This window comes from Acomys russatus, chromosome 6, assembly GCF_903995435.1.
Source record: "Acomys russatus chromosome 6, mAcoRus1.1, whole genome shotgun sequence".
NCBI lineage: Eukaryota > Metazoa > Chordata > Mammalia > Rodentia > Muridae > Acomys > Acomys russatus.
Genome location: NC_067142.1, coordinates 30,460,072 through 30,474,294, shown reverse-complemented (window position 1 = coordinate 30,474,294; position 14,223 = coordinate 30,460,072). Strand labels below are relative to the sequence as shown.

Sequence of the window (14,223 nt, the reverse complement as noted above, 5' to 3'; positions counted from 1 at the left end):
ATCAACTCTTTAGATGCATGCTATTGTCCAAGTCTGGGTTTGTGTTTTGGGTTATGGGTACACAGGTGCCTATGGCATTATTAAATAACTATAACAACAACAACAAAAGCTAAAACAGAAACGCAGAGACCAACGATCTAATAACAAACATGTGCCATGAACCCAGGACTCCAACTGATGCAGTTCTATATACTCATGATCTTTGTTTTCTTTTTTAAAATTTTTTTATTAATTTATTCAGATTACAATTCAATTGTTATCCCATCACTTGTATCCTCCCATGCCTCCCTCCCTCACGCTTTCACCCTATTCCACTCCCCTAGGTCTATGACCAAGGGGGATCTCTTCCCCCACTATATGGTCATAGGATATAAAGTCTCATCTTGGTAGCTTGCTTATTCTTTCTCTGAGTGCCACCAGGCCTCCCCACCAAGGGGAGGTGGTCATATATGGAGCAGCAGAGTTCATGTCAGAGTCAGTCCCTGCTCTCCATATAACTGTGGAGAACGCCCTGTCCATTGGGTAGATCAGAGTAGGGATTCGATGTTTACTATTGTATTGTCTTTGGTTAGTGCAATAGTTTGAGCAGACACCCTTGGGCCCTGATCCACCTGTCATGATGTTCTTCTTGTAGGTTTCTAGGACCCTCTGGATCCTTCTATTTCCCCCATCTCCTATATTTCTCTTACCTAGAGTCTCAGTAGGATGTCCTCACATCTATCCCAATCTCCTGGTAAGTGAAGACTTTTGTGGGACATTCCTTTTGGGCTGGGCCCAATTATATGTGAGTATATACCATGTGCGTCTTTCTGCTTCCGGGGTAACTCACTCAGTATGATCATCTCTAGTCCCATCGATTTGTCCACAAATTTCTGGATTTCCTTGTTTTCAATAGCTGAGTTGTATTCCATAGTGTAAATGTACCACAGTTTCTTTATCCATTCTTCAACTGAGGGGGCATTTAGGCTGTTTCCAGGTTCTGGCTGTTATGAATACAGCCGCTATGAACATGGTTGAGCATATGTCCTTGTTGTGTGGTTTGTTTTCATGCGTACTATACTACACTGCATGATAAATGCATTTGCATGTCAATATAAATCATAATTCTTTGTAAATAAATTTCCAACGTTTTTGTAATGCTTCGCTGGGGCTCACACCTGGGGCTTTGCACATGATATGCATATAATCTGTTACTGAGCTCCAGCCTGACTTCCAGCTTTTGAATTGCTTTACACATCCTTAACAGATACTGCTTAATTAGAGCATTACAGATAGCTGAGAGCTTGGTGTCAGACGAGCAAGACTTTGGGTTTTATTTCGTCTTTATAATATCGCCACAATGTGGGCAGAGCAGATGTTGTTTCTACTACTTTTTTAGACAAGAAAGAAGGAACTGAGGGGCAAAGGGCTTTCATAAGGTCACATGGCTAGCCAGTGTTAGAATGGAAGGTTCTGGATCTCTTGTAGAGTGTCTTTTCCTGCCGGGCATCCTCTCATCCAGCTATTCATTAGTTACCTGATTCATTAGTTCATACCTGATGCCTTGTCCTTTTGAGCTGTGTTCACATGAGTGCACTTTTGCTGTGTGTGTGTGTGTGTGTGTGTGTGTGTGTGTGTGTGCGCGCGCGCGTCTGTGTACATGTATTCATTCATGTGTGTGTGTGTGTATGTGCATGTGCGTGTGTCTTGGCCATCCTGTGTGCTCCCTAGGTCCATCTAGCCTTTGTAACTCAGGGAGAAATGCCTTACCGGGGTTCTGTGAGCTATCATTCCTAGGATCTCAGATTCAGGCATCTTCCCAGAATTTCCCTTACATAGGAAGGCTGCCCAGTGTCAGGAGCACGTCTACGCAATGGGAACAGAGCAACGAGCAAGGAGGCAATGCTTGAGGAATGGTGGTGTTTAATATTTCATAAGAGTTGATGCTGCCTGCCTTATGAAGAGTTCTCCTAGATGTCGCCTCATTTAATTCTTCCTGAGTTGTGAGTGGAAAATGTTAGGATTTTTCTCATTTTCCCAGAGAGAGGTATTAAGTGGTTTACCTAAGGCGCCTTACTAGGATAGTTGGATTCTGCTCATATCTATTTTGCAGTTTCCCATTGTGCCTTGATGCCTCTGAATAGCTCATCCAGCCATGTGGAAAGAAACAGACAACAGTCGAATGCTAACAAGAAGTCCGGAAGACCTTCTGTGGAAGCACAGGCCAACACAGAGCTGAGGCCGTGAGGATGGGAACTCCTTCTACCCGGAGCCATTGAAGCTTCCCTCCCCGTCCCCCTGTCTCCATCGCAGCATCTCCATGGCCCCAAGCAGTGACTTTGGAGCTGGGAGTTGTCTAGCTCCATCCTCAGGGTAGAGGGTAGCTAACCAGGGCAGACAGAAGTGAGTTAATCTGCGTTCTATTTCCAGGCCCATATCTGCCACGTGGGCAGCATTGAGCATGGTGCTGAAGAAAGCGCTGTCTGAAGGGGACCAGATGTCTGCTTGGTCCTTAGCGAGTCTTGATGGATCCTGTGAGGGTGACTACAGTTTTTCACCTGTTCATCTCTGTCTTCCTGGGGACAAATATCTTTTGGAAATCTGAAGAGGGAATAGAAACTAGCCCATGCGCCTTACCCTTCTTGGGTTGTCTCCAAAGCACTTTTCTCATCTCCAGAGGTATGTGTGTGTATGTGTGTGTGTGTTTATATATATAAAATTTATTCATATTACATCTCAATTGTTATCCCATCCCTTGTATCCTCCTATTCCTCCCTCCCTCCCGCTTTCCCCCTACTACCCTCCCCTAGGACTGTGACTGAGGGGGACCTCCTCCCCCTGTATATGCTCATAGGGTATCAAGTCTCTTTTGGTAGCCTGCTATCCTTCTTCCAAGTGCCACCAGGCCTCCCCATCCAGGGGACGTGGTAAAATATGAGGCACCAGAGTTCGTGTGAAAGTCAGTCCCCACTCTCCACTCAACTGTGGGGAATGTCCTGTCCATTGGCTAGATCTGGGTAGGGGTTCGATCTCCAGAGTTTTGTTGGGGCATATTAGAGACTATGTGTTGTTGGGGCATATTAGAGACTATGTGTGGCCACGGGTCAGGCCTCATCTTTAATTGGTCTGTTCAGTAAGTAAGCTGCAGCGGTGTACCTATTTTGTCCCTTTGTCTCATTTCTTAACTGCTCCGACAGTCAAACCCTCAGCTAGGCTAGCCTGAACTCACAGAGATCCGCCTGCCTCTGCCTCCGGAGTGCAGGGATTAAAGGCGTGTGCGCCACGATGGGTTTGTGGGTATTTTGAGAGAGAGTTTGCCTTTGTTGTCAGGCTGGCTCTCGGGACTTGGCATCCTCCTGCTTCAGCCCCGAGGGATTACAGGGGGCTACCGATGCTCCATCCTTTCCAATCTTGGGTCATTTTTGATTTACATAAAAATACGTTCAAATGCATAATAACTAAATTGTTCACGGTTACACGGCAATACATTTTCACTGAAAAACTAAGTCCACGAGGGAAAAAAAAAAAAGAGGCAAAACTCACAAGAATGTTAAGAAGGTCGTTACTAAAACCTGATACCTGATCCTAGGACGAACAGTTTCTGTAACCACAGCATAGCCTGGGTATCCGCCAACCCCCAGGGTCTATGTTGGAAGATTCAATCATCGTTTCCTTCAAAATGTACCTCCTCCCCAAATTCTCCGATGGCCTATCTTCTAGATCCAAGCAGCTGGAGAACTGTAGGTTTTGTTTGGATTATCCAGACGCCTTTCTTTTGCCCTCTCCTTTCCCTTTACCAGGCCCCGCTAAAGAACTAGAATTTCTAGGTGCTCTCTCCTTGACTACCAGCCCACAGTCCCTGCTAGCGAGCCAGGTCCCATTGGTCTCCCGCCACTGGACTTCCTCCCCTTTAAGGTCCACCCCTCCCCCATGCCCACGCCTCCCCTAAGCCCCACCCTCGATCCTCCCCTTTAAGGACCAGCCCAGGACGCAGAGCAGCCTGTGACGCGGCCGCCGCCCCCGGGCTGGTACTTCTCGGCGCGGCGATTACCCCCGAGCCAGCCCCCGCCGTCCCGCGTTCCCCGGAGCGCGTCTCCGGGGGAGGGAGGGAGGGAGCAAGGCTGGTGGGCGCCCGCGGCGCACAGCGGGACCCACGGGGCCCCGCGACCCGCCGAGCCTGGAGCCGGGCCGGGGCGGGGCAGCCGGCTCCAGCCCGGAGCAAACTTCGTCGCCGGGCGGGGCGTGGCGGGGACCCGGACCGGAGCCGGAGGAGGGGGCGGCCGCGGCCCCTGCCTCTGCGCGCGAGTCCCCCGGCACCATGCTGTCCGGCTCTCCGGGCCAGACCCCGCCGGCGCCGTTCCCCAGCCCGCCGCCACCCGCCCCGGCCCAGCCGCCGCCGCCGCCGTTCCCCCAGTTCCACGTCAAGTCGGGCCTGCAGATCCGAAAGAACGCCATCACCGACGACTACAAGGTCACCAGCCAGGTGCTCGGCCTGGGCATCAACGGGAAGGTGCTGCGGATCTTCGACAAGAGAACCCAGCAAAAATTCGCCCTGAAGGTAAGTCTGGGCCGCCTTGGAGCGCGCTGGGATCCGGGGCAGCTTCCGGTCACCTCGCGAGTGGCCGGGACCCGAGAGGACTTACGAGGACTGCCATGTTGGAGTGTGAGTGGGATCCAGCCGGGTGGCCACGCTTGGGTCGGGGACAGCCACTGTTCGCTTCACCCGGCGGCGAGGACACGGTGGCCTCGTCCCTCCCTCCTTTTCTGCGGGCACAAAAGGCCCTTTACTCATTGAGCTGGTTGGTCGGTCGGTTTGGAGAAGTTCGCTCTCTGAGGTTTTCTGAACCCTGCGCCTTATTTGGGAGCCAGAATGTGACTTCGCTCTCCCCGGCCTCGCGAGGTCGGCGCGCAGCGGTGGGGCGCGTCGGCGCAGCGCTGGAGACTGGGGACCCCGCCTCCGTGGCCCGCGATTGTCTGGAACCGCCAGCTCCTGGTTTGCGCTGCCCTATAGGCTGCGCCGTGCTGCTTCCATTGCTCCACGCACCATAGTAGAAACCTTGTTTGCAAGCCAGGCTCAGCTCAGTGCTGGTAAACTGGTCCTGGTAGCTGGCGACTCAAAGCAGGAAACGCTCTTCTTCGGTTTTGGAAACCCACTCCTCATCTTTCTAGGTCTGTCTGTCTCTGTGTCGCCTCTGTGTCTCTGTTTCTGTGGTAGGGGAGAATGGGGATTTCAAAAGGTCCCAATGAAGTGTGTGAGTCTGTCATTCAGGGTCACTACAAAGTTTTCTTCTTAAGGGTTTCAGGTTACACCCTATCAATAAAGGTCACTTGTCGGGTTTCTTTCCCCTGGGATGTCTCAATAATTGGAGGAGCAAACTACTTCCCGTGTTTTATTTTTCTCTTCCCCTTCAGCCCACACAACTTGCTTTGTTTCGGCTAGTATATTGTACAGATAGATGAGTTGTGGGTGAGACTGTTGTCAGACACAGTAACTGGATCAAACCCTGATTACTTTGTATGTATGTCCTGTTTCTACGATACTGTTTTTGTCGTTTTCATCCTCAACATCAGATTTTTTTTTTTTTAATAGCTGGTTGTTGCTTGGTGTTGAATGTTGTAGAGGGACTCTTAGCCTTGAATTCTGCAACATTTGTGCTTCTCATTTCGAATTCCGTCCATTTTAGTAGCCAAGGGAGGAAAGAGTTTTGATTGAACAGTGGCTCTGACCTTGGGGACTGGAGGTGAGTGAATAGTTTGGCCATAGTTAACTGTATTGTTTGAGGAAGTGACAGATGTTCTTTCCCGGAAAGGTTTCTCCGACCTCTGAGATGCCATCTGCCTTTACCCATCAGCAGGCTGGGGGGTGCTGGCTGTTCATTCTCTTGGCTACTTGGAACAAAATAGAAAGACTTCACAACAAAAGCACTTCACAACCCTTCCTATTCTGTTTAAACACACAGGCACACACCGTCTTCTAGAAATGTGTTAGGGTGTCAATTCCGATTTCTGGTATAATTCCCGGAAGAGAAGTTTGTATATTTTTCTCCTTTGAATAGTTTTGAAAGGAAAGAACCGAGCAGCTTTCCCTTCTTTAGGAGGAGTGGGTGAGGACTGAAGTCAGTCTGTTTTGACAGGCAGCCTTCCGCTCCCAGAATCTTCGAGGCTGACTCAGCTGCCAAATTCCAGATTTCTCATACATCTTTGTGTTAAGGTTTAATAATACAGGAAGAAGGAGAGCTAAGATGTTTGGAGAAATGGCAGCAGTGTCAACACACTTTCATACCCAAATATTGGCAGAGGCGTGATCGCAGCCGCGGGGGAATCCAGTGAAAAGAAATCCCGTTTCAGTGACATGTGCTGTGGAGATTGGAGATTGCTGCTTCTTAGACTTTAAAAACTAGTGCCCAGTAGTGAGATGCCTTCAGAACATGGAGCCTTTTTATCTTGCAGCCAGGGAAGAGGACACAGTGGAACAGGCTGGGCTGATGGTCCCTTTGGATGTTAAGAGGAGACCTGTGCTCTGTACAGTGTACTGAGCCTATGCCTAGGAACCTAGTGCACAGTGTAGTCAGGAGCCTGGCTCTCATGGGGCTTCAAAAGGCTGCTGTCCTTAGCCCTCAGAAATGTTGGAAAATGAAGGTTGCTAGTAGGTTCAACTCTTCATTCTAGTAAGTGAAACCGGAGCTTTAAAAATGGTCTAAAGATGGCTCAGCGCTTAGGAACATATGCTGCTTGTGCATAGGACCCAGTTGGGTAATGACTGTCTGTGACCCCAGTTCCAGGGGCTCTGACACCCTTTTCTGCCCGCTGTTCACGTTATGTACTTGGTGCACATACGTATGTACACACATGTGGGCAAAACACTCTCGCACTCGTATAAAATAAAAGTAAATAAATAAAGGAACCAACTGGTCCTTCTGCTTTTTTTTCCTTTGTGCTCTTCAGAGAGCGGATGTCTAGATGCTTCTTGTGGATGCTGTCACCTTGTTTCCTCATCCCTCCTCGCCAGCCCTGAGTCATGCCCACGCTTCCAGGCAGTTAGAAGCCAGTTGAGAGGCCGTCACCACCCAACACCTTCATTTAGTAGGTGAAGAAAACCAAAGCCCAGAATGAAGAAGGCATGACTTACCCAAGGCCGTTCACTTGACGGAGGCGGGAACTCAACCTAGCTCTTCTGTGTCCCAGTCTCAGGCCTCCTGACAGGCATACAGCTGGTTGCTGTTTCACATTGCTCTGAGCCGGAAGAACCGCTCCATTTGTTGGCCAGAGGACACTGGTGGGTATATGCCACCTTCCAGCCCCACTAACTAAATTTGGAGAGGCAGCTTCTAAGCCAGCAGCTTCATGAGTTTGGGTTGCATAACAGGCCCCATCCTCCCAATAGAGAGTTTGTGACACAAATCTTATTTAGTGCTTTTTGGGGGATTCTGGTATATTTTGGGGGGGGGGACACCTAATCTCAATCCATTTCTGTATGAATTGGCTCTATTCCCCATGGGTTGCTTGGCTGCCTTCTGCTTCACCGTGTCATGGTAACGCGTGGGTATTAGCTGAACAAATTTAATTAGAGCTTGTACTATTGTCCCACTCTGCTGTTCAAGGCTGATTAGGTGAAGCATGTTATTGCTTTACAGTGTTGTCATAACTTATCTCTGTTTATCTTTCCATTGCGTAGCCTAGAGGAAGCAAGGTCCTGTGGTTCCTTCCCTCTCTCCAGTATGACTCCTTCGCTAGGTCATTTAAGTGTCACAGTGACGTCACTGCTTTCTGTAACACGAGGGAGAGATTAGGACCTCTCACAGTTAGCCTGGATTTTGTCGAAGGGCAACACCAGCACCCCCGCCCCCTGCCCCCCCTCCCCCGCAGTATGGGCAATGTCCTGGTTTCTGTGTCCTCACTGGAGAGATGACCTGATAGCATGGCTGGCAGGGGGCAGTATCTAAGTTTGACGTGTGCTGGATGGAAACATGAGGTGAGGAAAGTCTCAAGGTCATGCCATCCAGTTTGGTTCCAGGTAGTTGACCGTTTGTGGAGCGTTTACGGTATATTTATTAGGCTAGAGGGCAGTGGCATTAGTGTCCCGTAAAATGTTGGGGGTCAAGGAGAAGGCAAGATCAGTAAATGTAGTCTAGGGCAGCGATGTCAAATACGGTAGTGACTCTTTGTATATAGCTGTTTATATTAAAAGTGGCCAACATGAAGGCATAAAAGCAAATGAAAAAAAAAAAAAAAAGGCAGTTGTCAGCCACAGTTTGAGTGCTAAGAAGATTGTTCCTTCCCATAGGAAAGTCTATTGGGCTTTGCTAGCCAGGGGGCTAAATTGTATGCCCGGGAATAAAGGGGTTCTGTAGGAGGGACATCTGTGAGGACTGATAATGCCAAGGGAAGCTTTGCCTGGTGGTAGTGGGAACTTGCCGGGCCTCCGAGCAATGAGTGGGTCTGCCAGAAGTTGTGAGACTGGCTGTGCCTAGAGCCGAGGGGAAGGGGAGGTCAGAGCATTGGGGCCAGAAGCTGGAACCGAATTTACTTGTCTTTGGGTCAAATCAGCTTCAAACCTTTTTGGAGTGGTGGGGGATGCGGGGGTGGGGCCTGAAGATGTTATAAAGAAAGGCTAGGCGTCATTGAAGTTGGGGTTTTGTGGACTTTTGGACAGAAGGGTCAAGTTTCTGCTTTCTGAGACTGCTTCCCCCTTTTGAAGAAGACTCCAGGCATGCGGTCCTGGTGTGGTCTTCCCTCTCTCTCCTGAATTGGGGTTCTGGGCATCCCTTGATACAGGGTTAGAAGTAGGTTAGTTCCATGGTCCTTTTTCATTTGTGAAATCTGGACTTTCACAGAATCTGAAAACCCTCTAGTTGAGGTTATGGTTGGGCATCTGAAAGGAGAGGAAAAGAAACAGCATCCTAGAGCTTCAGAGCCACATATTGGTGGGGGGCTGGGAAACAAAGTGCTCTTTCTAGGGGAGGGTGAAGGCATGGGTATCCATGATTGGAGAGACAAGGAGTTGGGGTGTTGTCAGTGGGGCAGGTGTGAGAATGGGAGCAGGAGCAAAATCCTGGGACTGGAGGTGGAGTCAAGCTCCTGTTCCCTACAGGCACCGGCGGCGTGTGAGGGGTCTGTGCCAGAAGGCGTGCCATCTAAGGTGGGTAGGTGTCAGTGCCTGGGTGGGAGTAGTTTTGAGGTGCCAGGGTAGACCTGCTTTGCTCATAACCATTTCTCTTTCTGATTGTTTCTGTGGCGTAGCAGTCCACGCTGGCCTGTTTTCTCTCTGTTTCACGCCCTCCTGTGGGTCATGTTGAGGTCTCACCCCTTGACTCCACTTTTGTGTGGTTCTTTGCCTTGGATGGAGGTGAGTGGGCAAGGCAGGGTTATTTGTAGGGACTGGAACACCTCTTGATAGTTGGGTAATAATGGACACTCCTTGGTCATCCTTGTCACCTCCTCCATCCCACTGAGGAAGAGGCTGGGCTGCTGCTGAAAAGGTGCAGTGCTGTGTCCCAACATCTTGCTTGCTTGTGGTCAGTGAGGCCATATGCTGTGGAACCTGCTCTTGGCGTAGGTTCCATAGGCTGTTCTGTTACCAGCAGCAAATGGTGTGGTAACTGACAATCTGTCAGCCTCAAACTCAGCTCCCTGGTCCCCTCACTAGTAGCTTTTCATTAGCTGGGTGTGGTGTTGCACACTTTTGATCCCAGCAGAGGCAGAGGCAGGCAGATCTTTGTGAGTTCGAAGCCAGTCTGATCCACAAAGCAAGTCCAGGACAGCCAAGGCCACACGGAGAAACCTCTGTTTTGAAAAACCAAAGCAAACCAAAACAAAACCCTGCAAAACCCCAACACCCCCCAAAACAAAACAAACCACAAACAAACAAACAGACACAACAAGTAGCTTTTCACATAGCTCCCGGTGTAAATGGGGGCATTGGTAAGGAAAAAGGGCCACGCTGGAACAGCTAGATTTTACATATACCAGTAAGGCTGAACTATCTTTTCTAATGTTAGGGCTGATACCTTTTAGGACCTTTAAGACTTGACATTTTATATGTTGAGGTATATATAAGTTACATGTAAGTTCAAATATAAATGAACATAGATAAGCTTGTTTTTTTTGTTTGTTTGTTTTTTTGAGGTGGTGGTGGTTATGTGCTAGATAAAAAATTAAAAACAACAACAACAAAACAAACCTAAATTCTGAAATGGTCTAGGTTTTGTACCCTGATAACTACTTGTGTTGACTTTGAGTAGGTCGTCACCTTCTGGTGCCCCACTGCCTGCCCACATCTGAGAGTTGGGCTCTAGCCATCACTGGGCAAGTACTGGGTGTTTGTGTGTGTGTGTGTGTGTGTGTGTGTGGTAGAAGAGGCCATGCAGGAGAACACAGGCTCGGGGCAAGACTCACACTGTATTGAATGATCAGCAATACTTGGGCCAGTGTGGATGCCCTTTGATAGGTGTAATGTGTCCAGCCAGCTAGTAACCTTTACTGACCAGCTGCTCTCTCCCATAAGAAAGCTTAGAAAGTATTCCAGCTTGCTGCTCAGCAGAGAGGATGGGCTATGTCAGCCTTGCCTTGAAATTAGAAGACTCTTAGTGGGGTGGAGGAACAAGGCAGAGATGGGGACCCTTTGTTTTCCTTCGCCAGACTCTTTGCCATTTGAAGTCTTTGGGACATTTGAAGGCCACTGCAATTGGCTGTGAAGGCAGTGCCCTACACTGGGGCACCTGACTTGGGGGTAAGTATGGCTGAACTGTAGCCATGATAGTACTGTTAGCTAACGTTTTGTCTTGGCATGAGACTTCATTCACTCCAAGGAGTACTTTTTAATTCATCCACAGTCTCAGTTATGGGCAAGGGGCTGTTCTGAGCCTGTGGATGGGGACTGATCCCCAGAGCTGATGAGGATGTTAGGGTTTCTGTGTGGGCCCGCTGGCTCTCAGAGGAGAGGGCACATCTGGAGGAGACTGCCCTTTCCTTCCTGTTGGCACCAGGCAAGAGCAGCGGTTCGGCGTGCACGTGGGCTCATGGGCTCTTGTGTGCTAGGTTGTCCTGATTTGCTTGGACGAGGCAGCACCGAAATGGAGGGACCGTGAGGTTGGGCTTGGACTCTGTTCTTGGAGACTTTCTCCTGTGGTCCAGTAAACATCTCAGTATGCCAGCTGGAGGTGGTGAAGCCTGCGACTTAGCTCAAGGTCAGCCTCTATTTGCATGGGATGTTCCCCCTTCAAGCTGCATGTTTATTCTGCTGGGAACTTGAGCTCTCCAGAAGGGCCACATGAAAGGGCATCTTATTCTTGAGGGACGGACGGCTTCGGGCATCTCCTCAGCAGTCCCAATTTGAACTCATCTGGGGGACGAGAGTGGGTAGCAGCTCTGTGGCCATCCAGGTAACAGGAGGGAGCTGTGGTGTTGATGTCTTCCTTCTAGTTTAGCTTCTAGATGAGTCTAAATATGTCTAGATGACATATCTTTTGTCCTTGGGGAGAAGAGGGAACCCAGAGGAGTCTTTCTGGCTTGTGCCTCAGCTGACGCTTGTATCTTCCCTTGGAGCTCCTTACCCTCCATCATCTTTGTGGCAGGTGATTTTGAGTTGGTCCTTTCGGTGGCATTTTGATTATCCATGTTATTGGGAGCCTCCCAGGCCACACTGGCCATTTACAGCCTGGCCTCCTGCCTCAGGCCCAGGACTCATAGGCAGCCCCTCTGTCTCAGTGTCTAAAAATAAACTCGCCACTGTTGCATTTCTCTCTTCAAAGCCAGGCCCTGGTGTCTCGCCCAGGTCTTCTTGCCACACGCTGAACTGTTTATCTCATTTTTCACCTGTGCCCTCCTTCTGTGCCCTTTTCCCTTCCAGCCTGAGCTTGGTAGGCACTTTGGGCCAAATCTCTGTCCTGTGGCCTGGGTGATGAGCCGCAGCTGGGGCTTCTTCAGGTGTCTTGAGTCACTTGGGACAGCTCTAAGGGGCTGTCCCCAGGCAGGAGAGGCCAGACAGAGGGAGGTGGGCAAGTGTTTACTTCTGCTATGCTTGCCTCCGTCTTTGCTGCTTCTTAGCTCTTACCAGTGTGTGTGAATCTGCCTCAGTGCCTACCCCGTCTCACCTGGGACTCAGTGTGCTACCTCTTTGTCCTCCTGCCCTATTCCTAAGTTCCACTCCCCACCCCACAGTGTGGCTTTATGTTACCACATCCCGAAGTCTGTGACCTCATTATATTGACTTCCAGGAGTGACTGGGCCCTGGCTTTCTGAGAACCTCCTTGCTGCGTTGGGTCACGGCCCTTCAGGGCCACCTAGCTCAGCCAGCTAAGAAGGGCATCAAGAGCAGAAGGCCTTTTAACCCTCTCACCGCAGGGGCAGAGGGAATAATTTGTGTCCTCTTTCTCTAACTCCTCCTGGGGGTTCTGTGACAAGGAAGCTCATGAGGTAGAGTGTCTCTTAGCTGGAGACACTGGGCAGGGACTCTCTCCTTCACTTCTGTCTGAGCATTCTGGTTCTTGGACAGGTGTGGACACAAGCCGTGGCTCAGATTCATGTGCTGTGTCTGTGTATTTGAGGGGCAAAGGTATGTGGGATGAGTGATAGGCACCAAGAGGTAAGACTTAGGGAGTCCTCTGGTTCAGTGGAGTTAACTACCTGGACCCTGGTTTGTTGGCTGCCCTCACCGGCCTGTTATCCCCAGGGCCTCATGTCGTCTGCATCAGCCATGACCCCATGGCCTCTCTAGATGGGAGTTGGGTGTAGTAGGTAAGAGTTTATTTTTAACTGTGACAGAAGGGGCCCCATCCTAGGAATAGCATGTTTTCTCGTTTTCCCATCTAAGCCTTCTTTCTTCCCCAGTCTCTAATTCTTAGGAGAAAGCTAGTAAAACCCTGAAGGAGCAGGCTTTGCAGGAACTGGGGAGGGAAGACACTAAGGGGAGAGTCTGCAGATTGCTTCAAGTGTCTTGCTGTAGGGGAGTGCAGGGTGGCCAGGGCCACGTGTGGAAGGAACCTGGAACATCCTAGGAATACAGGTAGACTGGCGGAGACCACCCATGTTCTGGAGTGGTGTTGGAGGCGCTAGGAGAGTCAGGGGGTATCTCATGCCTTTCCCCTCCTCACTACTGGCATCCAGGCCACAGTGAGAAAACAAACTATGTTGTAACCTTTGTTAATGCTTCCAAAGAAAGCTCGGCATCCTCCTCAGACCACCGGGCTCACAAGCATCTTTGCTGTCCCCCGGAGCAGGCCAGGGGTGCTCAGGCCTTGGTTGTCTTTCTTTCCCTCCCTCTGTGCTGTAAGAGGGCAGTGGGAACAGCACCCCTCTCCTGCAGCTCGCACTGTGTTCACATCACACCCTTGATCGCCTTGGCTCAGATTCTTTGAAAGGAAGTAAGATTGATTTGAGGTGTAAGTAGAAAAAGAAGCAATAGAGAGAAATGACAAGGAGCATGGGGGACAGTGAAAACCAGGGGACAGTGAGCAGTGGACTGGGGGCGGGGCTTCCTTCAGTTCCTTGGTGTGCTTAGTGGGTTAGTTTGCTGAAGTCCAGCTGTGATCATGCAGCTTCCCGATTGGGTTTCTTCTGTCGCCTGTTATAGTGACTCAGCCAGTTGGGGCTGGTTCTCATCAGCATCCCCCCTCCCGTTGCCATGTTTGAATATTTACCTGCTTTCTTGCCCCATTCCCATACCTTTGCATCGATCTCTCTTTCCCACTTTTAACTATATCGACTTTTTCCTGTCCTGCACAAGGGCTGGCCTTTCCTGAAGTCTCTCCAAGTGAGTCCTGAAGCAGAGGCATGCAGAGCCTGTGCTTGGCGTGTGTGCGAAGGGCCCTGGCTTCAATCCCCAGAACTCTTTCCTGCTCCTCACCTCCCAAAAGGAAGTAGAAAAAAAAAAGTAACCCTTCCTGTCAAACGGAAGAGACCCTTGCCTGTTACTCACATTCTAAGCGCAGTTCTCCGTGCGCAAGCAAGCAGCGAGATTAGCTGTTAATTCCTTGGGAATCCATGTCTTTATTATTTTTTTCTTACATCATCTTTTTTCGTCTTTAAAATTTGTGAGATACATCATTCATTCATTCATTCATTCAGTGTATATTTGTGTGTGTGTGTGTGTGTGTGTGTGTGTGTGTGTGTGTTTCCTTTTCCACCTTATGGGTTCCTTGGGCTGAACTCAGATCATCAGGTTTGTGAGCAAACACCTTTACCTACTGACCCCTCTCACTAACTGCGTCCTCTTTTTCAACATAGTGACTTGATGCTCTCACTAGA

General features: G+C 49.8%; 1 protein-coding gene across 1 annotated transcript in view; it reads left to right on the top strand.

Moving 5' to 3' along the window:
- The first annotated feature begins 4,141 nt into the window (after positions 1–4,141).
- Positions 4,142–14,223, top strand: part of Mapkapk2 (MAPK activated protein kinase 2) — a 49,187-nt gene continuing 39,105 nt past the window's right edge. The window contains exon 1 of the mRNA XM_051147339.1: positions 4,142–4,537. Coding sequence (XP_051003296.1) covers positions 4,298–4,537 — 240 coding nt within the window. The 5' untranslated portion in view covers positions 4,142–4,297. The remainder of the gene's footprint in view (positions 4,538–14,223) is intronic.